We start from the raw sequence: 27,732 nt of genomic DNA, 5'->3' as shown, positions 1-27,732 counted from the left end.
TTGGGAATAGGTGCATGGCAAAGTAGTGTGAAGCACTGTAAAGTGCTCGTCAAGACTGGAAAAGTGCTATAAAAATACAGACCACTTACCACTGACCATAACTATGGTCCTAAGTATTCTGCATTATTGCTCGAAGCTTGTCTTTAAAACTTGGAAAATGCAGGCCTTATACACAATATCTGATGATTATTAAAATGTTAAAAGTTATAAACTGATAAAAAATGCTGCATTTTAAATGCCATTGGGTCCATGCCAACTGCATAAATGCATACCATCAAATTCTTTGGAGATTTTGAGACATTGGTGCAATAGCTATTACCGTGAGAAGTTGGTAAATAGTGATCAAAAAGATGTTAATCCGCTTCCCAAGGGAGACTAGATAGTAATGATAAACAGCCGGTACAGATGGATTTAAATTCTGTATATTTGCAGTACAGATAATGCAGTGATGCTTGCAGTGAGTTGATGGTGCCAGCAGCAACATTGATCTAAAGATGAAAAACGAATAAAACACTATCTCTCCTGCAAAGCAAGGGAGCTGTCTGTCTTAGCTGTTCTGCAGGCTCGTTCACTTTTAATCAGATTTCCAAGACTTGCGTTTGATGTCAGGCTGATAAAATTGCATTTAATTAATTGTTTAATTACATAAACCCACATAAACATAAACTGTGCTACCTCCATGCTGACAAACAATATCTCCCAATGATTGTGGAGATATGGGCTAAATGCACTGTACTGTTAAAGTGGCCACTTGAAAGCAGTGTAAAAACCTGACGCCACGGAAACTTTCATCAACATGGTAATTTTGCTGATTGATATACATTGGATAATTTTTAAAAGAAAACTCACCTGTCTCTTCGTCAATGGCAAATCTTCCAAGCCCACTTCCATCACGTATAGAGTACTGGATTTCTCCATCTCTGCCGGTGTCATCATCATTAGCAGTGACTTGAAGAAGAGTAGTTCCAATACGGGCATTCTCTTTCACTAATCCTGTCAGAGCAAAGTGGGAAAAGTATGGGGTGTAGAGGTTTTCATTCACATCTACCACCTCCACCTCCACAAAAGTGACAGAGAGAAGAGAAACAGGCCTCCCCTTGTCTTTGGCCTTTACGGTGAGGTTGTAGAACTGCTGGGTCTCATAGTCAAGCTCCTTGGTCAGCCGAATAGCTCCACTGGCTTTGTCCACTTCAAACCATCCGTTATAGTCATTCGAAAGAGAGTATCTGACCTGGCCTCCCAACCCCAAATCTGGATCCAGGGTTTCTAACCAAGCTACAACTGTTCCCACTGGAAGATCCTCTAGAGCCTTGGCTTTGTATACACTGGGAATAAATAGTGGGGGGCAGTCATTCACATCCACCAATATGATTTTTAATGTGGTCACAGAAAACTTCTGGCTCCCTCTATCTGCCTTGTCACGAGCCTCAATCTTCAGTTTAAAAGTAGATACAAACTCCCTGTCCAGTTGGCCAGCTACATACACTATGCCGTTACTGGAGTTGATACTAAACTGCGTGGTGCTGGTCAATACAGAATACACTATCTCCCCATTGGGTCCAAGATCTTTGTCAGTGGCCTCAACCTGAATGACATCTGTACCTATGGCTGTGTTTTCAGGTATGACAATTCGATAGCCTCCTTCTTGCAAAAACTGAGGCGCATTATCATTAGCGTCTTCAATGTAGATGGTTAGCAAACGCCAGGCAGTTTTCTGTGGCAAGCCAAGGTCAAAAATCGTCAGGTTGAGGAGATAACGATCTCTCTTTTCTCTGTCCAGAGGCAGAAAGACACTAATGAGGCCTGTCTCCATGTCAATGGTGAAACAACTGTCAGGGTTTCCATCTGAAATTGAGTATAGAATCTGACCGTTGAAACCTGTGTCGCCATCATAGGCATTTACCTTGAAAACACTTGAGCCAACAGGTAGGTCTTCCATCACAGCAATATCTGTGGGGAAAGCTTTGTCAAACTGGGGTGTTTGCCGATTGACAGAGAAAAGGTCAATGAATCCTTCCTCAATTTTGGGCTTGGTGCTGGCTTTGGACTTTTTGAGCAGCTTTTCAGCTAATTTTTGGGCTACCTTTGTCTCTTTACAGTTAAAACCTCGAGGAGGAGATTTACCATGAACAACTGAGATGTTAACAAACATGTGATCAGAAAAGTTCTCGCCGTCTGTGGCAGTTATCTTTAGACTGAAAATGCCATTCTTTGGATTGGCTGTGGCAAGGGAATGTTGCAGTGCAAGAACCCCTGAATCCGGGTTCAGGTCAAAGTATCCCAATTCGTTCCCTGAAATTATTTTGTACTTCACTAGCTCTAACTCATCTATGTCAATTGCTGACATTGTGGTGATTGCTTCATCCACTGGGAAATCCCTTGAGATTACACCCTGGCATGCAACATTCTCAAACAATGGCTTGTTATCATTGACATTTTCCAAGTGGATTGTTACATTGACTTCACTCTCTCGTCTATAGGGTGATCCCCAGTCAGATGCTCTGACAACAAACACAAAGCTTTCTGGTGACGATTCAAAGTCAAGCTCCTTAGTGGTGCTGATGACACCAGAAAACTGATTGATTTTGAAAGGTACTGGCTGGAGGCTAGAAATGCTGTAAGTTATGTATCCATTTTCTCCTTTATCGTCATCCACTGCAGATACGGTTAATACATTGGTTCCAACTGGTACACTTTCGTTCACAAAAATCTCATAAGAGGACTGAGCAAAAGTCGGTGTGTTATCATTGGCATCGTCGATAATCACGCGTACTTTAACTTTGAGCTCACTGTCTATTTCCATGACCTCAAGATTGAAGACATCCTGGCTCACTTGAGTGAACCATCTCGCTGTGGAAATGACACCTGTTAAGGTGTTCATTTGAAAGAACGCTGAATCTGCAGACGGTGCCAGGATGTATTCAGCATCATCAGGCTCTGGTTTGATTTTTATAGCTTCTACAATTGTGCCTGGGGGTGAAATTTCATTCAAGCTAACCTCATACAACTCTTGCTCAAATTTTGCTTCCTCTGTCTGGCGCTTCTTGGCAGTAATGTGGACAACCTTGACAGCAGAGAACTTCTGTGGGGTTCCTCTATCTTTAGCCTGCAAAGTGAGGTTAAAGCCATGAGGATATATCTCCCAATTTACTGACTCAGAAGCCTTGATAGCAAACTCGCCCTCCTCTGATCTTTCTATGAAGAATTGCTCTGAGGGGTCTCCACCTACGATGTCAACTGAGTCTATTTCTCCATTTGTGTCTTCATCTAGGTCATCAACAGTGACCATGGCATACACAGGGTTTTTGTCAAGCCAAGATGGGTTGTGTGTGACCACATTCATCACTGGGGCATGCTCATTTATGCGCTCTACATGAACAAAAAGCTTCGCTGTGCTGCTAACCCCATTATTTCCATACAACTTCATGCCACGGTCAACTGCTAGGATTTCTAAGTCATACCGGTTCTGCTCTTCAATATTAAGCTTTCCACTAAGAGAAACTACTCCACTGGTTGGGTGTACTGCAAATAGCTCCATTTTCTCCTTGAAAAAGTAGTAAAACTCCCCATTAGAGCCAATGTCTGCATCTGTGGCAGTAACTTGTGCTATGCTAGTCCTGAGAGGTGTGCTCTCCGCTATGGTGACGGAGTAAGTGGTGGGTGAGAACAAGGGACGTAGGTCGTTCATATCCAAGACTTGGATGCTGACTTTAGTCCAGGTCTCGAGGAAAGCCTCTCCCTTGACAGAGGCTTTAACTGTCAATACATAATTATCCTGGATCTCGCGGTTCAAGATGGCTGCATTGCCACCTTTAGTTCTTATGCGCAAGAAGCAGAAGTCCCCGAGCACAAACTCCTCTGCCTTAAAAAGCCCTTCATCATCACCTGAGGTGATTCTGTACCGGAGCTCCCAGGAGCGCTGGGCCAGGTGGATGCCCATTTTAATTTTACTGTTGGCATATGTGCGTGCTGCTGAGTTTTCATAAACTGTGGCATGGTAGACAGCCTGAGTGAAGCCAAAGTGAGGTCCATCCTGTGGGGCCCCCTGTGTGCTCTGGCTGCAGCAGAGTTGTGGCTTGAAGAGCAGCAAAGGCAACAGCAGGGCCAGGCTGAGGAGTGGGACTCGCATGCCTGCCCACTGGCCCATATTCACATCCATCCCATCATCACTCGATCCTGCAACATAAAGAAACAGACAGAAATGGAGAAAAAGGTTAGCCATGGCGGACAGATTCACAGCAACAAAAGGCATGCCACATATCCACAACTTGACCTTTCAACTGGTGGGACTGACAAGGTACTAATTATCCATTGAGCTACAGAGATTGATTGGAAGTAGGGAGGGAGGAGGTGTCCACAGTTACCGGGCAGCCAAAATGAAAGCTGACATCATCCTTGTGTGGTCTTTGGACACTGACAGTCAATTGCACGTTTCTGAAAAACCAGAGGTGGTTTGAGAGGGAACAAAATAATTGTATGGCTAGGAAGCGGACTGTAGCAACACCAAAACAAACACAAAAAAATTGCAGAGAGCAAAATGATGGGCTGCTACTCCATGACCCTATCATAACCCCTTTCCTGAAATACACGACAAATGTAGCCCTGTGTCTCCAAACCATGGAACATCTCCAGATGCAAACCAAATACGGTTACGAAACTCAGAGGCAAGTAGTTGATGTGTTCATTCTCCTTTAAAGAAAAAGAAAAAGAGGTTTTGAAAGCAAGCAGCCACAAGTATGTGCCAATCTAGGCTCTGGGGGTAAAGCCTGATCCGGTTAAAGCCATGTTGTGGCAGTAGGAGTGCCACAGTGGTCTGCATTTTGATGACTTTGCACTTTCCACCACAAGGGATGGTGAGATGGGGCAGGAGAAGACAGACCATGTCCGAGTGCACTGATAATAACACACTGCTAAGACACGGTTAAATCTACTAATTCAGTACAGCACACGCACACACACACACACACATCCTTACAGTAACTGCAGTACAAGCTCTTTTTTTTCAAACTGGAGCCTGGAGATAAAAAAAAAACATTGGTTTTGTAGCTGCATAGTACCTCAGCTGAAACAATGCAAACCAATGCCAAAGTCTGCATTTAAACATTTAAAGTCAGAGACAATTCAGGAAGGATGCCAAACACAACACTTCAGGTTTTGTATGACCTTCTGTCATCTCAGTTTCAACTTCATCAAAGCTGGATGGGAGGGGGAACTGAGGACATTCCTGCTGGCCCTGTCTCAGTCAGCTTTACAGAGTCAATACCAGTCTTAAAAAAAAGTGCCAGCAGGGAAGCACAGTATCACAGAATGCAGAACACTGCATTAACCATTTGAATGCAGACTCAATGTTCACTCTACTTAGTTATTTATGGCAATGTCTAAAAGAAAAAAACCTTATTGACACTTCTCATCATTTGGCATTGGAGTAGTACATTACATGCTGTATGAACCACGTTTGTTTGGTTTACCCTCCTCAATATTGACATTGGAAATTCACACTGCTGAAATTTATATGTGTATGTCCAAAGACTATAAGAACTATGCCAAAGACCGTTGTAAAAAATATGCTTGTGGTGAAAAAAATATATAGATATACTATATTATTTTTTATAATTTCCATTTGGGTCAACATTTTAGCACAGTCTTTCCTCGCAAAATGCAGTCCTGCGGTTACCATGAGACTGTGTGGAGAAGTGGTACAGCTAATTTCAAAGTTTTGACTGAATGACCCTATGCAGTATTTTATGTGACATTATAGCCAGAGATTGGACTATGGACATGACAATAGATGTTCTGGAAAATGTCCAAATACCTTTTGGGGACTGGTTGTTCAGGTACTCTAATATGAAATCCTAAATTGTTGTCTGTGTATATATGTCCCTTGATACGCTGGTGATCTGTCCAGGGTGTTCTAACCTGCTCAAGCCCAATGTCTCCTTGAATTGGCTCCAATGTCAACTTCCACGGGTCAGTTTCAGTTGGGTTCTCTTTTTGGGGGCGTATGCACAGATATGACATAAAAATGCAGACTGGTTTAAATAAAACCCACCAGTACTTTGGAGCAGTAGGGGTTCGATAACTAAACAGTGATTGTGTGCTCACTTTTATAGTATCTTATAAGCAAGACAGTAAACTCCAGGCAGCTCAGAGAACTACCAACAAGTCAGTCAAAGTTCATTTACTTCCAAATGGTGTTTATTATTGTGTGTATGGAGGAATAAATGGCATGTGTAGGGAAAATGCTCATTAGACTTTGGCAGCCCGTGGCACCACTGCTGTTACAACTGCAGAGCTTCTATTCAGCCTGCTGTTATTCTCAGTTGTTACAATCCCACAATACCCGAGAGGCAGCCAGATTTGGGAGGACTATAAACAGACATCTGGGTAAAGTGTTCCCTTCTACACCCTCACACACACACACACCTATGTAGACATTTGCGGCCATAAGAATTAATTCCTGCCCTTCATATGTAGAGTATTGCCCTGAGGGCTGGTTAGAGGACAGTTTGCAGCAGGTTGACAATGAGCACATGTATCTGATATGCTCCTCTGCTCTTCCCTTCAGATAAAACTGCTGAGATCAGTGACAACAGTGTTCACCAAGACGGTCTACCAGAGAAAGAAGCCATCGGCAGGTTGGTGCTGCCATTCTCACAATTTGTGCTTACGTGTGTGTTTTCCATTAAATGTGTCAGAAAGTGTGTGCAAGGGTGTTTCTTTGTGTGTGTGCGTGTTTTATTATCCTCTTCACTACCTAAGTTATGCAGCACAGACTTAACAACATGGAACAAAAGAACAGCCACATCCATCAAAATGAACATCATCTGCTTTCTCTAAGGGTTTGCATGTACGCAGTGAATATTACTTCAGTGGAGCAATACATTTTTACAATCATATAGAGGAGAGTGCAGTATATAACCATGTAACATGTGGCATGATCTGCATGGAGTGATGGGTTACCTACTTGTACCAAGAGTATATTATGTCTCCATTGGCTGTTTGGGAGGTGTAAATAAACAGGAACATACAGCAGGTGTGACTTATCTGCCTTTAGATTTTAAATATGCAATTCTGCTATAATTTCATTTAGTTTTAAAACAAAAACGACCTGCATCAAGACAAGCATTTCTGCACTGTATCAGAAAACTGAAAGTGTAGCTCAGACGGCCATTCAAATACACTGTGAATGTACATGCAAGTGTACACAGGAAGCAGTTTCATTCTGTTTATTAGGTTTTAGACACTACTGAAGATAAATTACAACGGTGAAAATCAACCACAGGGATTCCTTTTATGAGACTGAAGAACACTTTTCTTTCACAGGTCACAGTTGAGTGACGACAGGAATAGAACTGATCATGAGGCAATTGTGGATAACTGCATTACTTTTTCTAAAGGCTTCAGTTCCTGCCATTAAAATGCAACCCAGGAGTTTTAAATTAAACTAAAAGTAGTATTTTCAAACATATCCATTTGAGGCGCTCCAAAGATGATATCACAGCAGATTCAGCTATCCAAATCAGCCAATGCACTGTAAATATGATCTTACAAGCAATGGTTTTTGAGCAATGTAAAAATGTGGGAAACACTGACCTTCAAATAACAATGTGGGAAACACTGAATGCTCTTTGGATTTACAGTGGCAGGGCAAACAAAATCCAAACTGAAACAGCCTCTAGTTTTCCTAAGAGCCAGTGACATTGCTGCTTATGAGAAGAACAGACTTTGAAGTGGAGTCTCACACAGAGAGACACAAGGATCATTGAAAACACAGCTGTGGTTTACAGCATGTCCCTCATTCAGATAGATTTACCGTGATATATCCATACTACAGTGCATGTATCTTTCAGCCTGACACACAAAAACTCACTCCACAGATGAAGACATAATGTCCTGGACAAATCAAACAGCCTAAAAAGCAAGAAGGCATTTGAATTATATTGTTAAACTGACCACTACAGAATCATTGGAAGCTAACATACAATAATTCAAAAATAAAGGTCTGTTGGATCAAGAAATGCTTGGCTGTGTCTGAGGAGTGTGTAATAGTGGACACACTTATGGTTGCTACAGAGTCAAAGTGGTAAATATTTCTTATAACAGCCTTTGAAAAAATGAGACATTCAGGAAATTGAAATCATTTCAATTCCATTCATCTGCTCTTCTGCCTTTAAGAACATAATTGCCATGTTGCTTCTACACACGGAAACACCACAACCCTGTGTTTTCTGGGTGTGTGTGTGTGTATGTATGAGTGGGTGTGCGCACTATACCCACAGAGAGAGACTACTTCGTGACACACAAAAACACTATCATTCTCCACAGAGAAGCCCCACTTACTGTCAGCTCTAAACAGCCTCTCATTAGCTTTTCATTACAGGCTAATTGGCCTTGAATTGTGTGGCAAACAGCAGCCAGCAGTCTCCACGCCCCTGACACACACACACACACACACACACACACACACACACACACACACACACACACACACACACACACACACACACACACCACAGCTGCCACCAACCCCTCTGACCCCACCAATGTATAGCTATACATACGGAGAGACACAGGCCAAGTGGTGCGGCTGCCACTTCTGTCATACCTCAGTAACCAACACACATGCTGACAAAGCGACACACGCAGACACGCAACACAGCCGAGAAAGCTGTCAACAAAACAAGTATAAAAGCGCGCTAAAAATATTTCTCTACCCACACAAAAACACGCATGAATCATAGCACACAGAGACAACAGTTTACATGGACACCACAGGGAAGCTCTCCAGGGAACATCTGCGTTGTAGATACATTGATTAAAAACAACATAAGTACGAAACAGGACTGTGTATTAGGAAACCGACGCAATATGATAATATACACACAGACAGCGAGTAACCTTAAAGACACTGGTTTAATTGAAATAAAAGAACATTCTAATGCCCCCATAAAAAGATGAATGTTGAAATAAATAGTTTAAAGCAAGTTAAATTCAGAATAAATGTACCCTATTATTAACATCTTTACTCAGAGATGTCCAATAAAAGTGATCAGAACAGCAACAACAAAACCAAGAGTGTTTGCAAATCCAACCATCACCAGAACAGTTCATCATAAGGCAAACCCACAAATTGTTTCTAAAAATGAGTCGTTGTTGAAAATTATTCAGCTGAATAAAATTATCCATGAATACAGCACAATTATTTGCAATTTCATGGAAAGAAAGGATATGTTGATATGTCCAGAAATAAACAAGGAAATTCCGATTTAAAAATATGTTGAGTTCAGTAGTAAAGGACGATGTATGAAAAATGCTTTCTCGGAATTAAAATGAATGGATTATAATCTGCAATATAGCAAACATTTGATAATTCTGGTATTCCTGGGAATAGAGGACACCTAATAGCTTTTTTTTTTTTTTTTTTTTTAATAAATGGCTTATTTAAACTCTGAATAACTGGTGCAGTCTGAGCCTCTGCAAGGACATTACAGAGATGATGATTTACAAGGACCATGGACATTTATAAAAGAACATTTACTTTAAAGTCTCTGTTTATACAGAACCTTTAAGTAGCGATATGAAAAAGCCTGCCGGCAGAACAAACGGGTATTGTCTAGAAGCACTGATTGATGCAGTGAACTCCAAAATAAGCTATTATACTGTATTCAATTACATGTTGTATATTGCCTGCATTCTCTGGTCCACCGTCTTTGTGGTAGTTATTGTCAACTCAAATGTCAACAAAAAAAAAGATATGAATGGAAATATAGCAACAACATTGTAACAGTTTGTAGACATGAACCTTTGAAGGAACGTGGCGAGGACATTCAACGATGTTTGCTGTTCACATATGACGAGTGCAGCAGGAGATTGTTTGGTGAGGTGGGCTCTCTGGAGGATCCAGGTGAGAGCCGGAGCCTCGGTCATGCAGACAGGAGGAAACACATTCACCCATTCGCTTGCTGTGACTTTTCCCAAGATTCTCTTGCTGTCTTCCTACGTGGGCTCACTCAGAAACGTTCTGGATATTTCACTAGAGAGCTGGCAGAGGTTTTTGTTGAAAGACGGGTGTCCAACGTTCTGCAGACGATCTCTAGAGAATGTCGGGACTTGAGTGCAAGTGTGAAAGCAGTTTATCTGAATCACCACATGTGAGACGCAGACCCACGCTCTCCATTTCATTCAACCATTCCCCCGTGTGAACCTACACTTGGTGCTAAACAAAACTAGAAGTGTTCCGTTTAGTGATTTAAGTATCGCCACTCTTACCACACACAAAAACACAGGCCATATAAAAAATGTGTTTTGTCAGTTAAGAGGCTTCACGATATAAAAAAAATAAATACTGGGAGTGTTTTCTGTCCTGCTGAGATAATTACAGCCTCGTCGCTGTGTATGCAGCGTAGGAAGATGAGCAGAAAGACTGGCAGACGATAGGGAATCAAGCATGAGAGGTGGAGGAGGAAATAAACGGCAGAGCAAGACAGAGGGAGGAGAAGGAAGAATGGAGGAGAGGGAGTGTGTATTATCTCATCCACACAGGGAACTACAGCACAATGACAACTACAATCACTTCTGTCAACACCAGTTAAGACATCAGTCAGCAGAAAGGCACCTGGCATGAAATAACTCAATTACCCACAATTCATCATTTTGTCTTCCAGCTACCATTTCAGAAGTCCATTCTTAGAAATGTACCATCAAATCAAGAACTGAATAGGACGTGTTTTATGACCGACAGTATTATTTACAGAAGCAAACCAAGTGTGAGCGTCCAGTCAGACGAGGAGGGTTCCATTTCGTATAGAGGATTAAACTGGACTTTCACTTAGGTCCGCTGAAATCCCCTATGGTTCCGATGATGTAAATACTGCATACAGCCCACACATTTGTGACCACGTAGACCACATTATGTCAACTACACACACGCTTCAGGTAGGACAATATTATGATGATATGGAATAGAATGTGAGATCACATACGTGGCATACCAGACCAAGACATACTCTATTTTTAGTCTGAATGAACAATTACATGGGACATGGAAATATAGGGAGGTTTTAACTGAAGCACTGAAAGAAAAGTGTGCAGATGGGACAGATAGACTGCTGCGACCTCGCTACCACCTACTTGTTGTTTGAGGATCGATAAAGCATACAAATATCCACACCTACACACACACTCTCTCTCTCTTGCTGCTATCAGCTGTTGATTTCATCAAAACAATCATTGACAGACTGTTAAACACCCCCACATATAACACTGTTGACCTCTGAGAAAATGGACACAGGTGTGGATTTTCATACTTTCATACTGCAGAATTAAAATCCACTAACTTAACAAGTCTGTCTCTTACCTGACCGACTTTCATAGGTTTAATGTCCTGTCTCTAATATGTATTATTTAGGCACATATTTCGGTATTTACTTAGGATATATATTTAACCCTTAGTGCCCCTGCGGCACGGATTTGAGCCACAGATGCACCCATGGTAATTTGCCCTGGGAATAATACACAACTCCTAATATGGACATCCTGGTGTGTGTGTTTATAGGTCACATATTCAGGCTTTAAAAATGCAGAGGGTTTTCGTGTTCTTATGCGTTGTCAAAGTTATGATTCATTTTATATCAAATTTTTAGTAGTGATATAAAGTTGCGATAATTCTGCAGAAGACACAAAATAAAGCATTTTTTTTTTTTTTTTATCAGATTGTCTAGGTTTTGCTGAAAAAAAGGACATAAGACACTCTATATTCCACATTCTTATAGCCTCTGTATGTGTATGTTTAAACATAGCAATGGAAAGAAGCAGCTAAAATGCACTGTGTTCTAAGGGTTTAAAAGGATGATATGACAATACTTTAGTAAACATTTCAAAGTGAAAAACAAGAATATTAAACAGTATTATAACTCAAGAAAAAAAAAATTCAAAATAACCACTAGTACGACTAGTGGTCATTAGTTTGTTGGTCCAAATTACACTGCAGGAGTAGTGGATCAGTGAAGAGGTAGAGTAGCTCGCCTACCACAGTTTGAACCCCAGCTCCTCTAGTCTTAGTGTCACTGGGCAAGACACAGAATCCCACACTGAGTGCTGTGCAGGTACAGTATATGAAGCATTGTCATGGGAAAAATTGTTCTTTTAACCACTTTTTAGAAATGTTTTACTCATGGTATGAAGAGTGTCTAAGGGCATGAGCTGCTTCCATTAATCACATCACATTCACTCTGAAGGACAGAGAGCAATATCTGATTCCATGCATTCTGCAAACACTGTACACTGTACTGTACAGACTTCCCATGCTCACTGCAGCAGAAACCAAAACTGCTATCGTTGTTGTTGTTGTAAAAGGCATCAACATGTACTGGAGTACTGAAGTACTTCCTTCCTTCATTCATTCATTTTTATTCCTTCTCAGTCACTCTGCATTTCTTTGTTTCCCTTTCATCTGTGATCACTTCTGCTGTCTTTACATGAACTCCACACAATATCTTCAGATTCAGCTCCGGAAATTGCTCTTTTCATCTTCCCTTTCCTTTTTATCTATCCTCTCCTTACCCTTGTATCCCCGTCTTTTCTTTTCCCCTCCCTAACATCATTCTTCCTCTTGCACTTGCCATATCCATCTATGCTCAAACACCTCTCTACTGTCCTTCCCCTTCTCCTCCCCTTATTTAATTTCACATCCTTACTCTTTCTCCTTTCACCCTTGTTACCCTTTTCCTCACCCTAGCCACTGTCCTCCGTCAATCCTTTCTTTCTTCAGCCATTCAGCTACCTTGTACCCCTCGGAGAAAGACAGTGTGGTGCTGATGACCTGGTTCTGGAGGGCTTACAGCAGAGGACATCTGTTGGAATACTAAACCTTAATACTAATCTTTCAAAAATATTTTGTTTTTCATATTCCTTTCAAATGGAAAATACAGACACTGAACATTCAAAGGACAAAGGTTACTTGAATCTGAGAGAGAGAGTGAGAGTGTGTGTGTGGCAGTGAACTTTCAGCGTAAATTGTTGACTGTACAGGATGAATACTAAACAGTACACTTATAGTTTTAATTGGCTCCTGCCTGTGTTCCAGCTAGGTGTGTTGTTCTCTTGTTCACATAAAAATATTTTTATGTTAAGGGTGAGAAGCTTCAGTGAGAGGACCAATGGGAGGCTTGAAGAATTTCCATGAGGCTGCTCTGAGAACAACTGCGTGAATTGACACTGACAAACAATTCATGTGCACAGCAGCCAGAGCCACACTGCATAGTTACACTGAATCCAACATGGAACAGTTTACCCGGATGAGTACAATTAATGTAGAGTTATTTCAATTGTTTTGACCCACCAGCTTTTGTGGAAAATTGAATTGCATATGAACTGAATGACATGTTTGTAGAGGAGGTTTGAGGAACAATGCAGAACAACTTCTGCAGAGAAGTCCTTCCAGGATCGTGTCTCAAAGTGACTTAATGGTAAACTGGACTGTAATAAAGAGGAGGGCAGGGCAACGTTAGTGTGCCCTGCATTCGCATCCTTATTTCTGCTCATTACACTGAGGCTTTCAGCTCAAGACGAAGAAGTTGTTTTTAATGACTCATCATCATCATCGAGTCGATACCATTTGCTGCTGCTGCTTCCCAGTGCTACTTTAGGAACAGAAGATTTTATTACTGAGCTATGACCAGAACACATGGTTGTTCTTTGTTTGACGGAAGACTATGTTCAATAAATCATGATAAAAATGATAAATGGCACAAGGTTTGGATATATAGCTGTTTTCTAGTCTTGACCACTAAAACCACAGTGCACTACTATTCTCCCATTTACACACACACACACACACACACACACACACACACACACACACACACACACACACACACACACACACACACACACACACACACACACACACACACACACACACACACACACACACACACACACACACACACACACACACACAGCCATATGATGCATCTATATGCAGAACCTTTCATGTCCTACATTACTCTTTATCATGTATTGGCTCTGTCTGACACCCACCAGCTACAGGAACAACTAATATCCAGACTGTTTATCTGCATAAAACACAAACCATGAGCAACTTTAAACTGAGGGAATGAGACGACGAGTGGAGAAGCTGATTGACAGAAAGGAGAGTGAAATATTGACTATGGTCCCCTACTGAAATAAAGTGTGATGGACATTTTGGAACAATTAATTTGCTACCATATGCAAGATGGGCTGCTTTAATATGTTCTAAGTCACAAAGCAAGAAAGCAGAGCGGAACATTGCTTTGCCCCGTGCATCATTTTTCAATGTCTGTGCACAGCAGGCTAACAGAATCACCACTTACTGAAGAGAAGCAAAGGAGAAAGTGAAAATCAACTTCTGTTTTTAAAAAATACCTGAGGCTAATGTGGTGAGAGTCTTTGCTGTAAGCAGTGTTTAGTTTAACCACAAATCAGGAAACCAAACACAGAGAGGGAGAGAGGTTTGTGTGTCAGGCCTGGAATCACAAACCACACACAACAATACACTACACTGCACTACACACACTCACACACACAAAGCCAAAGTTAATCAAATAGTGCTGCCACCACGACAAAATGGCTGCATAGAATGAAGCAGTGTTTCACACACTGTCAGAAAGCGCTCCTCCATCCCCCGTCCAGCTGCTGTGGAACATGAGAACCCCCATGTTTACCCAGTGGAGCGATGTGAAAGAGGGAGAGGAGAGTGAGGCTGGGCAGTGCGGGATTAGAGAACAAATGCTTTGGCAGAAGGGGGAGATGTAAAGACAGAGAGCGGGTCTGCTAAATCGCTTACCTGCCCTGCAGCTCAAAACATGACAACAGGACAGATGAGGAGCGGAAATGAATGGGTGGGGTCTCATTCTCTGATTACCTGCTCAGTCCAAACACACTGTTCCATCATCATGGCTTCATTTTTTACACATGGAGAGACGTGGACTTGATTAGGATAATGTAATACATATATTACAGGTCGAAAATGATTTCCTATAGGACGTTTGTGTGGACGGTATATAAATTGTATTGTCTTGACTCTTTACCACTATCAACAGCGCGTTATACTACTGTTTTGCCATTCACTCATTCATTGCACATTAAATAAAGCACTTTTTTTTTTTTTAAATTGCAATCACACCTGTGCACATGCTGCCCCCCCATTCACAGAGTTCAGTGTCTTGCACCAAGGACACCTCAACTGCTGACCTTAGAGTTAGAAGACTAAGGGCCAATTCCAATTCCTAACTTAACCCTCAATCTTAACCCTCAAGCTCAACCCTTAATCTTAACTGGCCCTCAAAACCAAGTGTTATTTTGTCACTTAGAAATGGGAAACCCCTTACATGCAGATACGTCTTCAGACTGTGGGGGGCAGAATAACGTGAAAGCTGCGTCCAGTCTCTCCAAAGAAGAAGAACGCATTTCGGTCACGATTATTTATTACAATCCGTTTGTCAGTCAAGCTATTAGGTTGTCAGTTAGCTATAAGATGATACTCATACAAATACCACAACCACGGACATATTCAGCTGACAGTTACCGCACACCACGGCTTATTGAAAAGTAAACGATAGCAAACGATCGCTTGTCCACACCGGCCGGCTATTGACAAAAGCGCAATTATGATGTAAGTAATCCATAAAATGGGCCTAAACTAAGATAATACAATGGTTTTCATAATTTTTATATCTCTTTTAACAGAGAAAATACTTAATTTATAGCTTACTCATTTTGCTGCACTGCATTGTGTGTCAAAACACACAATGCATTCTGGGTAGCCCTTGCTCCCAAGGGTGGTCTCGGAAAATCACAATATTGAGGGCGATACAGCCCTTAAACTTGCCCCTCAACTTATTTTTTCTAAGAATCGGGACAGCACTTGCACAAGCGGGAGCGTGCATTTTTGAGATTGAGGGTTAAGATTGAGGGTTAAGCAAGGAATTGGAATTCACCCTAACTGTTTCCGAGCCCCAGTTGCCTCAAGAAATATGAAATTTGTTTCAGGTCAGGGTTTTCAGACTAAAACATTGTTAATTATTGTATAATTATAGGTAACTTAACTCTCCCCTTATTTTAGATCGTACTTGTGCCAATATACACAGTTGCAACCAAACTTCATGCTGTGTTTTTGTCTCCCAACAATGGCAACATTATATTTGTAAGGAATACCTTACATATAAATACTTTGGTTCCATTGAACTGAGGGTCTGAAAAGATACAGATTATGAAGAGAAAAGTCAAAGTTTCATTTTGTTTGTAGCGCTAAAATCACTGGATCCTATTCATGTCTGTCTATTTGACAGACAGTCCCTGCTTGTTAAATGCCCAAAACACTTCCCACAGATCAAATAAAGATCAGAGCAATCAATTTGGTGTTAAGCTGCTTCTTGGTGATACAGACAGCCGTTGATCAATAACAGATGATGAATTTCCCTGACTGGACTGGACTTCCTTCTCAGTTATGATATTGTTGTACAGGCAAAAAAGGGTTTCTATAATATAGTATAATAAAAAACATATGAGCACCATTTACTCAATTGGACTGGATCGACCCAACTGCTATATGTGATTTATAGAAGTCATTCTCAAAGTGCTAATGTTAACTGACTGCTCACATTATGGACGTTCTCAGTAGTCCAGAAATGCAGCAGACCATATGTATTCAAGTTACCACTGCCCTAATGCCCTGTAACATACAATATGTACAACATTTCTGGACTCTAATCCATCGTAATTGGTTTGGCAGATATCGCAGGAATTTTCTGGAGGTACATTTTGTTTTTTTTATTTTCCACATTTTCTAAAATCCAGGAAATGTGGTGTCCTGTCCGGTTACCTAAGAGGTCATGGTTAGGGAGGGTTTTAGCAGCCATTCGTCATCATCATCGTCTAACTCAGACCACCTTCACCTTTAGATTAGACACATGGCTTACAGACACTTTAATATGAAAAAAAGTGTAAATATCTGGCTTGTAGAACAACAATTGTGTCAGTGATTAAGTGGGGGAGAGGTTAATATCCATGACTGTGATTAAAAAAAGGTATTTTCTGAAGGTATATACAGCTAGTACATGCACACATACAGTAATGCTGCTCAATCACGCTGGCTGGGCTCCAGCCATGTACACATTTATTCCATATTTAATCAAACAGGGGAAAACATGTGCAAGTAAAATCAGTCTCAGGTCTATTTCAGGTGGAAAAAGAACACAAATGTCTGTTGGGTCGCACTCGCTTCAGACAGAGACACACAATGGGCTCTCCTCTTTCTATCTCTCCCTCTCTCACACACACACAGATAATGAAACCAAGTGAGCAGCCATATCTGTGTCCCAGAGCCTTTTGCTCAATGAAAAAAGATACTTTAACACCAAGGACGACTGCTAGTATCTCCACAGTACTTCAAAAAGAAAAAAAAAGATGAGTGGCTCCCTCTCTCACACACAAATCTTAAGTGTCTGATTAAAATATGCACACTCAAGGTAAAAAAAAAAAAAAAAAGCAGCTTTGACCTTGGAGCCGCCTGAGGAAGTGCTATCTGTGCTCATGGTCATCTGGCAGCTGGAAAAGTAGTGTTCCACATCCACTCGTGCAGTTTTCTCAAACATAGAGTACATGTGTTAAATCAGAGAGAATCTGGTTCACCCTCATACATATTCAAGCTCTGTCCTACTGCCTCTGCTACTGCAAGTGTGCACGGGATGGTTCACACTCGCCATGTTTCAGGCGAGTAGAAAGCGCTCATATTTCACCAGAGAGACATGGGTACCGCTATGATGTGAGGAGATACCCTTTATCTCACACACCCACGCACAGATGCACACACACACTTCCGAGTGGGTGCATTGCAGAGAGGCAGAAATAATTGCATAAGACTGACTCCGACACCACATTTACTTCAGTGGCTCTGAAGAAAGGCAAAGGGGAAGGGATAAGTGTGCGCGTGAGTGTGTGTGCGCAAGTGTGTGTAAAAAAAATCCTACGGCACTAAAAGAGTGTGTCTCTCTGCTGCAGCACCTCACATGATAGAAAAAATAAATCCAATCAACCTGGCCTTTTTCTAGTGTGCATGCCTATGTGTGTGTATGTGTCATGGAGGAAGCGAGTGAGTGAAAGAGACAGAGTGTCCCTGCAGGGATGTATAGGCGTGAGAGCTCCAGCTTGGTCCAGACCACCCCTAACCTCCACTTCTGTTCCTACCAGGCCCATTTGTTCTGCTCTGGAAGCTGATACCCATTTCAAGCATGTATTTAAGTGTGTGTGTGTGTGTGTGTGTGTGTATGCTATACAGGTCTTTAGTAGGCTGTGAGGACAACACATTTTGAATCAATTATATCTTTCTATGGACATTTTGGCTGGTCCTCACAATGATAACTTAGTTTTTAGGTTTAGAATTAGTTTTGTCCTATGGAGTGTCCTCACTAACATCGTTGTACAAGAATGGGTGTGTATGTGTGTTATATGTGTGGTTTATTCTCTACTTTTGGGTTCACCATGTAACACTAAACTCACCCTGTCCCTCCAGGAGTCCCCAGAGGTCTTGGGCAGTGCAGACAGAATACAATGAGGGGAGGATGGGGAGACGAAACATGAGGAGGACCAGTAGGAGGAGGGGGGGGGGGATCTGATAAAGTGTTAAGGCCAGAACAAAAGAAGGGTTTAAGATTGGGCAATAAAGTTTAAATGCAATTCTTCACAAGACCAACAGATGCTGGATCCACAGAATTTTCAGCTGTTTCGAAATCTGATCGACGACAGAGGTGGAAATGATTGTGCTTGCTACCTGTGAGCATCATTCAAAACATCACACAACACAATAATGTGCCGTGGTGGAAGAAGTCAGAAGATTATTCAAATCAGTGTAACAGTTCAAGAATTTGGGGCATCTCATTTGAGCAGCGCTGCCGCAAGGAGGCATCAAGTAGTGATGTCCGGCGAGTGGAACTAGCAGGGACTGTTTAATTTAGAACGCCTTTAATCTGTTAATTATAAGAAAAATATTTGCCCCGGGGAATCAATTATCATATTGCCCAAGGAAGGACGATCACCAAATCGATGTTTTGACCCACCCCTAGAGAACATGGTATTGTACAGACTGAGCTAGATTCAAGGTTGGCTCTAAGAGAAAGCTATTGTGTTCATTCCTTGTGAGTAAGAAGCCAATCAAAGCCTGGTATAAAACCAAAATATAGATAATTATGGAGCCAAGAGCAGATAAGTCCAGAGAGACTTTGTGTCTTCCAGGTTCTAATTAAATATGTTAAAGGTTATTAGACAGATGATTATAATTGTCATCTTGAGGACTGATCTTCAGAAGTGGAAGTAGAGTCAGGCTGTGTACATGGTGTTGCTTCTGTTCTCCTTGAGCAAGAATATTCAAATACATTTCCTCAACATAACTCATCACAGACTCCAGGGCCTTCTTCACTATTCTTCAAAATCTTGGTTGCAGAAACTCCCCAAGAGCAGTCATGTTATAAGTGAGGGTTAGCTAATATGTCTCAGGCTGCATTCTCAGTGACAGCAGAGCATTTGGAAAAATCAGTGCTAACAATATGTCAGAACGTCACACAACCACACATTAAAAAAAACAAAAAAAAACACTGAACAGCAAGTAATAATCATAAAATAGATCTGTCACCTTCACACACACTTTGTAATTGTGTGCATTATAATGTAACGATGGATGTTACTATAAAAAGGTGTCTCCGTTCAAGGGCAGCATCATTTGGAGGCTGACTGTGTCACGGTTCAGCTGTCCCATTTCACAGGCTCCTCCAGAATGCAGCCAACAAATGTGTCCACCCATTGCCAAGCAACAAAGGATACAACAAATGTATCATTCCCGGCCCAACAAATCCCAGGATTCATTGCACCCCAGAGACGAATGTTTTGAAAAGAGATAGCCACAGCCAACAACAACAACACATCCAAAGAACACACTTTTAAATGCAGGTACCAGGCTTCAACTGAACTGAAATCTACCAGTATGAGTAAAAAAGGCCATAATAACTTTATTTCCATGTTTACAAAATGACACGATACATTGCATGACAAACGCAATAGGGAAATCCACCGTAGACCAGACCATCACCAGACTTTTTTGGTTTCTCCTCCTCTGAATTGAGATACAGCTTCTGCAGATATTTATACTCTCAAGTATAAATAAGACTGCCATCCTGAATCAATGGCATATTAAAGTACATTTGTATTTTACAGATCAAGGCTGACCCACAACCTTCAGCAGCACATTCAGCTGAGGGATGTTCACAAGCAGCCTGCATCACCCACACCTTCAGGGCTCAGCATGCAGAGGGTGGAAGACCTACTCAGGTGTATGTGTATTGTATATATAGGTGTGTGTATACGTGGGTTTACGTGTGTTTGTATACGTGTGTGTGCATATTGCATTAGTTACCTCTTTAGGACCTGTGGTTAGGTGTGTGTGTGGTTGCTGTGTTCCCACCTCCTGTGTATAGCTGACATTTTGCTTGTGCATAAACACACAGTGGGCAGCAGGTCAAAAGTTCAGCTTCAACCTAATTAGGAATAAATTGCTCTTGCTGACATTCTAAAATGGCAGCAGACTTATTAAATCATGACAGACTGCAGGGCTGCAGTGTGTGTGTGTGTGTGTGTGTGCGTGTGTGTGTTAACTTGCAATCTGCAGTTAATTTCCAAACTATTATGCAGAGACAGGAGTAACATTAATGGGGAACTTTCTAAAGAAAAATAAAGAAGCATCAATGGATAATTCCAAACTGCCCCACAGAATCAGGCCAACCGTAAGAAAACAAGAAGAAAGTCAAACAAAGTCAAACAAAGTGTCCAACGACCAGGTCGTCTGATGAATGATCAGCTGAGGCGCTTCAGGTCGAGGCAGTTGTTGAAATGGAGCAGGCCACCCACACTTATGGAAATATGCAGCCAATGACAACTCGGGACAACCCTGCAGGCAGCATCAGCTCACTGCTCCATGTAGAGTCAGCCAGGAGTTGAATATATTCCACAAGCAATCTCACTGGGTGACACATACAACGGTTATTGAGTTAAGTTTTAATACACAGCATCAGCCAATGCAGACTGCTGGGACAAATTGTTATGAGCAGATGTTTAATTAAAGTATCTTTAGGCATCAATTGTTAAATATGGTATTTTATTAGATGGAGGGAAAACAAAATCAGTGGAAAAGTCCCAGTAAAATCTTGCTTTTACCTTTAGACAAACAAATAGTACTTGAAACGGTCACTCACTGAGTAAGAACCAATCAGGAGGCAAATTAATGGCTTGACTATCAGCTGTGGACAAAAGGTTTTAGAGTCACCTTCTCAATGGGTTCTTAACGGTTTCTGAAAGCTGAGAAGTTGGAAGAAAAAGCCAATTTGTGGTTATTACGGTAATTTCACTTGCGCTGTTGCAGGAAGCTGGTGAATTGGCATCTTTGTCACCAGAGATGAGAGTTGGAAAAAACGTTCGGCCTGCTTTTGGACATTGAGACACAGACTCAAACAGTTGTTACTTTAAATATATTGTATACTGTTCAAATTTCAAATTTAACACACAAAAGCTGGTGTTCGTGTACAACTACGTTTTTTTTTTTCTAATTAAAAATGTAGTTTATCTTCATTTTAAAATGTTAATACACTATTATAACATGCATTAAATTCTAAATAATCGCCAGGGATTGAAAGCTATTCTGGAAAAATGGGCAAACGCACTTACTCACAGGACATCTGGCCCTTTTATGGTTAAACAATAAGCAAAAAACTGAACAAGCTTGTGTATCGACACAATGTTGCCATGCAAAATATTTCGCAACACTATCTTGTATTGACCGCAATAGCTGTTGGACTATAAAGCTATTTAAAAGAGATTTTGAGGATTTCACTGACAGCAGCTTTAACCATCGCCCGTGTAATATTGGCGCCTGGGGCTTGTTCCACTCATCATCACACAAATGTGACGCAATAAAGGTCATATAACGTTGGAAAACATAATTAAAGCAAAGAACGTGTTCTATAACATCCCATGTGACACTGAGTGATTATGATTCATTACGGGAGCTGAGGATATGAACGGGTCATCTTCAATATGATTCTGTCATCCTGAATAAGTGCAATCTGACATTTCCTGCCAGTGACGGCCTTCCATTTGAAGTGGAAGCCAGCGTCATTTCATTTTAGTGCTCTGGGTTTTCTAGGTCACTTGTAGTAGTGTGAGCTGTTATTCAGTCTTCACACAGATTAATTCAGCCATGTCCTGCTGACTGGGCCCCCAAGGGCCAAGCAATGCTACAGTGAAGTAAGTGGTTAATGTACCAGCACAATGACTGGGCAATCGTACATAACTGGCTATCAATAGCCACAACATAAGCCTAAGGCCAAATTCATACGCTGATGTAGTTTACTAACAAGATGTACTGTACACAAAACACACTTGTCTGATTGGTCAGTGGTGATGCAGTCTGCAAACCTTCACAATCAGAAGTACTTCATTATTCCTGCAGGGAAATTGCTAGATGATGGGAAAACCTGGAGCTCAGCTCCTGTGTGAAATACATCCTGTTCATCAGTGCTACATTTCCCAGCACCCTATCAGTATTTAAGTGAGTCACATGATCCTTCTTCACCGTGATCACACATGCTGTACTTTAAGACTGTGTCCAGTATGGTCCTGCTGCCCTCAAGCATTCAATACAACACCAAATATTGATAAACTGCAGAAATGAGTCCCCACCCAAGAGACTATTTCAAACGGAACACAGAAAAATGTGTTTGGTCTTTTGAAGTTTGACAAAATATGACTAGATTTAAAAGAAATATCACTTTTTATTCTTTCACCCAAAGATAGTCAATGTCTCACCAGCTTATACTATTTTTGACTTCATGTTTTTTAAAAACACACGATGAAAACAAAATAATTTGAATAAGACCATAAAAACACATTTTTATGACTTCATTCATACATGACTTCTCTGGTCACGCATTCACCACTGGACTTCTGTGACCAATTACCACTCGGCATTTTCTCCTTCTTTGATAGATTACAGGTTAAAAACTGGGGAAATTGGTTACATGGTTTCCCAGAAAGGTCTCCAGTTTTTCCTGAGGCCAGTCAACAATGCGCTGCTCTGTAATTCATCTGTTCTGCCCGAGAATGGCTATCAGAGAAGCAGACACTGGCCACCATCCTTCAGCAGATACTGGATGGATGGACGTGAAAAAAAAAAATGCAGAGTTGAAATGAAAGTAAACACCAATAAAGATGTTTTGTTTAGGTTTGGCATTGATAGGGACTTTAGAGCATTGTATATTGTAGGAAATGTTCATCACTGTTTTCTTTGAAGGTGCAAGGCCGATAAAATATCAAATGAGTGTGTGTTAAAGGTACAGTGTGTGAAATTTAGCGTAATTTAGTGATGAAGTTGCATGTTGCAGCTGAATATCCCTCACCTTCAGTTGACATGGCTCCTAAAACAAATGCAAAAGGCTCATTCTTAGATAATGAAAAACAACAATTTACACAATCAGGACTTTGTCCACTTTTTGCCAAAAGAAAATGATTCCGCATTTTACGCAATGGACCTTTAAGGCATCTCTACAGTAATCTTTCCTTTGTGATTTGGAAGAAACCTAACAGCTGCTCATGTTCTTGGACCTATGCTCGATAAAAAGAACAGAGGACGTATACAACTGTAGTAAACCCACTTTTTATTATCCCAATTCTTCCAAGTCATAAGGCTTGTAGTGATTTTTCTCTCCAAACAACAAACATCTCTGGGGTTCGACCCAGACAGGGGTGTCATGGGTAATGCATATAGCTCATAAAGGAATCAATGCATACACCTCCCAAATCTTGTAAATGTTTTGTGAGGGACAAAATGTGTTTATCTGAAATGTGTCTCCACAGCAGAGGCTGCACCGAAGACTGCCGGAGTCAATGTTTATGGGTGAAGATCCCACACAAGATGAGACAAAAACATTCCACACCCCTCCAACATCCTTCATACTGTTCCTGGATTTTGTTGATACTTACAACTGAACTTCAATGAGTATAGCCCTTTGAATCACACTGTAAAAAATGAAGCCTGAGCAACACTAATTATCACAATATACATTTCTACAATATAATGTTTATGCGTTGTGTAAACACATTTTGAGTTCGAACGCGTTGCTCTGAAAGTTTTACCTCCGATTTGTGAAATGTTTGTTCGCCTGTGTCATCAAGACGTTTATACCCACAATTAAAACTGGGATAAGCAACATACGTTGGGGTTATTTCTCAATAATTCCATAATAGCCATTCAGCTTAAAACAAAGCAAGTGATCTAAGAGGGAATGACACATCAGCAACTCCTCAAGTTGTGTTCACTGCATAGGGGATATCTGATGCAGAAACTTTAACCGATCACAGGGCAGCTTAAAGAAAGAAGGCATTACTATTCCTACAGTTAGTCTGCATCCTGGTCTCTTTGGTGGACTGAAACACCAGCAGCAATTGCCTATGTTGTAAAAAGATGTAGAGACTGCCTGAGGTCATATGTCACATATGAAACAAAGGTCTGAGCTCAGGACAGACAGCTGTGATCCCCAAACATGAACATTTAATGCCTTGGAGATGATACTCCGCAATCCACTATTCACCTTTAATAATCCTGTTTAATGCACCTTTAAGTGGTTAATTCAAAAAGTCAACCTTAATATATTAACATTTATTGTGAAAATTGTCTGTAGTGCCTGATTTGAAGTTTTCATCATGATAACCTGATATCCATCCATAGTAAAATAATCATTACTACTAATAAATAGTATTAGTCTAAAAACAAAGCATTCTTGCACAATTTTACAAGCATTCTTTGTTTAATGCCTGTTGATGCATTTGCCTCCAACGTTAGGATTAATGGTCGTTACATGGCAATGCTCATGGAAAATAAACAGCTGTATATCACATTGAGTGTGGGTAACAGTCGCAGGTTAAACGGACGACAGCTCCGGATCAAAATACCCACAACAAAAGCCCAAACTGTTTCGCAACCACAAACTGTACATCAGAACTTCACAAGTATAATAGGAAACAGTCGCGCAAACATATCAAGTGATATCGGAGTGCTCATAAATACCTTGTGCCACATACTCACCGACATATTAGAAAGACTTGGGACTGACCCAGAATTTTTTTTTCATGAACATCTGGTAACATTTAAATCTACTGTCAAGTGTGTGACTTTGATACCTCCTCTGCTCCTTCCAGACCTATTGTCTTCCTGGGCTATAATTTCCATTCCATATGCACTGGTGTGTTCATCCATGCAGTTTAGCTGTGACTCACTTACATTGGGGGGGAGCAGAGAATCAGTGTGAGTCTTGGCTGAAGTTGGTAGCAGCTTCATTGCTTTATGAGTCAATTTGCATCTTTGCAATATCTAATGCTATGAATAATGCATAATGGGGGTCTGCTGCTCTGTACACAAACACACACGCACGCACTGTGGATATCAATTTCGGCATTGGAGACCACATGCATACATAAAGAGATGTGAGTGACACATAAAGAGGAACAAATAGGAACACACACACACACACTCATGTTGTTCCCGTGCTGATCTTAAAACAGATATTTTCTCATTCTCTAATTCATTGTATGTCTCAATCACCATATCAGTGAACACACATGCACATGAGTACACTGCAGCCATGGGAGAAGCGAGGCAGCATGAATATGAATGGGAGTGTGCAGATTAGTATGCTAACAGCTATGGATTGCCAGAGATTTCTGTCTACCTAGTATTTTAACAGCAGTCAGAAAACACCCTCCAGACCTGACTTATTTATGGGCTTCCACTCTTACACACACACACCCACACACACACACACCCACGTGCAATGATAACAGCATCCCACAGAAACCTCACCAACACTGAGCAGACAGGGAATTCACCATTCTGTCTGTCCGATTGACTGACCAACTGTCTCTGTATAATTTACTTGGATTCAATTGTATTTGTACAGCACCAAATCATGACATACATTATCTCAAGGCACTGTACGTAAGGCAGAAGCAATATAACGAGAGAAGAGAAAACCCAACAAGAAATCTCTGGTAGAACCAGAATCAAAGATGTGTAGCCATCTGCCTTGGCCAGTTGGGTTGAAAAGAAAAATTAGGCATAGGGGAGAGGGGAGACAAAAGAGTCTGTCTGTCAATTTTACTGTTTCTTCTAAAAACTCCAGTGCATTCACTCTGCCTGTTTTCTGACTCCAAATGTTTTTGCTGTGATAAAAAGTAATGAGGACCTCCGCTGTGGTTCAAACACATGCGAGAAAGGGTTTTCACCGCAATATGTTGTTGCGGTCTTTCTTGTAAGGTGATTACACATCTGCTTGACTCATCACCATCTTAAAGCGCTGCTGGCAATCGCTGACAGCACATGCAACTCGCATTAACTGTAAATATCGCCCTCCTGGGCGGTGGCCAAATTTTGTTCCAACAACTCTTCCTCAAAATCCATTGGAGAGGAGTGGAAACAAAAGAGGAACCAGTAAAAACGTTCATGTGTAACCTGCTGGGAAGTTCCTGCATGCTGAGAACACTGTCTGGCTGGAGTCCACAATGGAGTTCACAATGGACATGACCATTCAGGTACACACATGCATGGTCATAAACCAGAGGCAGGTGAGCGGTGTTTGCATAGATTCAGACACAGCTGAGGAGAAGCAATGGTAAAAAGTAACATACAGGATTTATTTTATGAGAGGGCCAACACAATTAACATAACGTTGAGTTTTTGGTTCAGTTTCGAAACTAAAAAAAACAGAAAAAAATTTAATGGTTCTTTATGGTTCTTTAAAAATGGATAACGTGGATGGCAGGTGTATCCAGAGCAGCGTTGAGTCGTGTAGATGTAGCCAACAATTCTAAAAACTCAAACACAAAATGTGTAGTAGGGGACATGGGGTTAAAGCTATTGACTTGCAGAAAGTGCAGCCATCCTCCACTGTATGAGTTCTGCAGAGTGCTTGGCAATAGCACGACTATTTTAGTCTCGAGTGTGGGTGGATTTGTGACTGGGCTGCTTGGTGTAGAAGAGAAGCCTGCAGCCATAGCAGCCACAATGTGTTAAGGTGAGACAAGATGTATGGGGCCCAAACGGGACTGGCTGACAGCTGACTGGATGCAAGATGAATAAAGTGAGTACGGGGCTAGAAGGGTAGAAGTAAAATATACTGGAGGAGATCAACATACTGGTTCTTGCTAAAAAAAAAAAAAAAAAATCCTAAGTGTAACCCAACCATGAGTCGTTTTGAGCACATTTGAAGGTTCTACGTCCTCTAGGTAAATTAGAGTCATCACCATAAGTGCTGGCTCTGCAGTAATGAGGGATTTTCCCAGTAGGATTGTGCGAAAGCTGAAGGTTTTATCTATGGCCTCTGCAGAAGCAACAGAAGCAGGTAGGCAGGTATTTATAGCGAAAATCCTCCTGTTCTGACCTGAAAGAGCTGCTATTGTTAAGGAGGAAAGCTTCAGTAATTGCCTGGGGCTGTACACACAATAATAATAAAACATAAATTCACACACATTCATATGCACAGGCACGTATAGAATTTACAGACAGCTGTTTTCTTTGAGGATAATTGAGCAGGAACATCTGGACGGGAACTTAACTGCGGGTATAAGAGAAAAATCCTAATTTCTTTCAAATGTCTC

At 41.2% G+C, this 27,732-nt stretch overlaps 1 protein-coding gene across 1 annotated transcript in view; it reads right to left on the bottom strand.

Annotated features, from left to right (window-relative positions):
• Positions 1–4,159, bottom strand: part of fat3a (FAT atypical cadherin 3a) — a gene marked incomplete at both ends in the record, with an annotated part of 96,727 nt that extends 92,568 nt beyond the window's left edge. Inside the window, one exon of the mRNA XM_083887331.1 lies at positions 850–4,159. Within this exon, the coding sequence (XP_083743457.1) occupies positions 850–4,159 (3,310 nt within the window). The remainder of the gene's footprint in view (positions 1–849) is intronic.
• Between the last annotated feature and the right edge of the window lie 23,573 nt (positions 4,160–27,732).

This window comes from Microchirus variegatus, assembly GCF_963457635.1.
Source record: "Microchirus variegatus genome assembly, chromosome: 3".
NCBI lineage: Eukaryota > Metazoa > Chordata > Actinopteri > Pleuronectiformes > Soleidae > Microchirus > Microchirus variegatus.
Note: the sequence above shows the minus strand (reverse complement) of the source record. Positions and strands in the feature narration are given on the sequence as shown.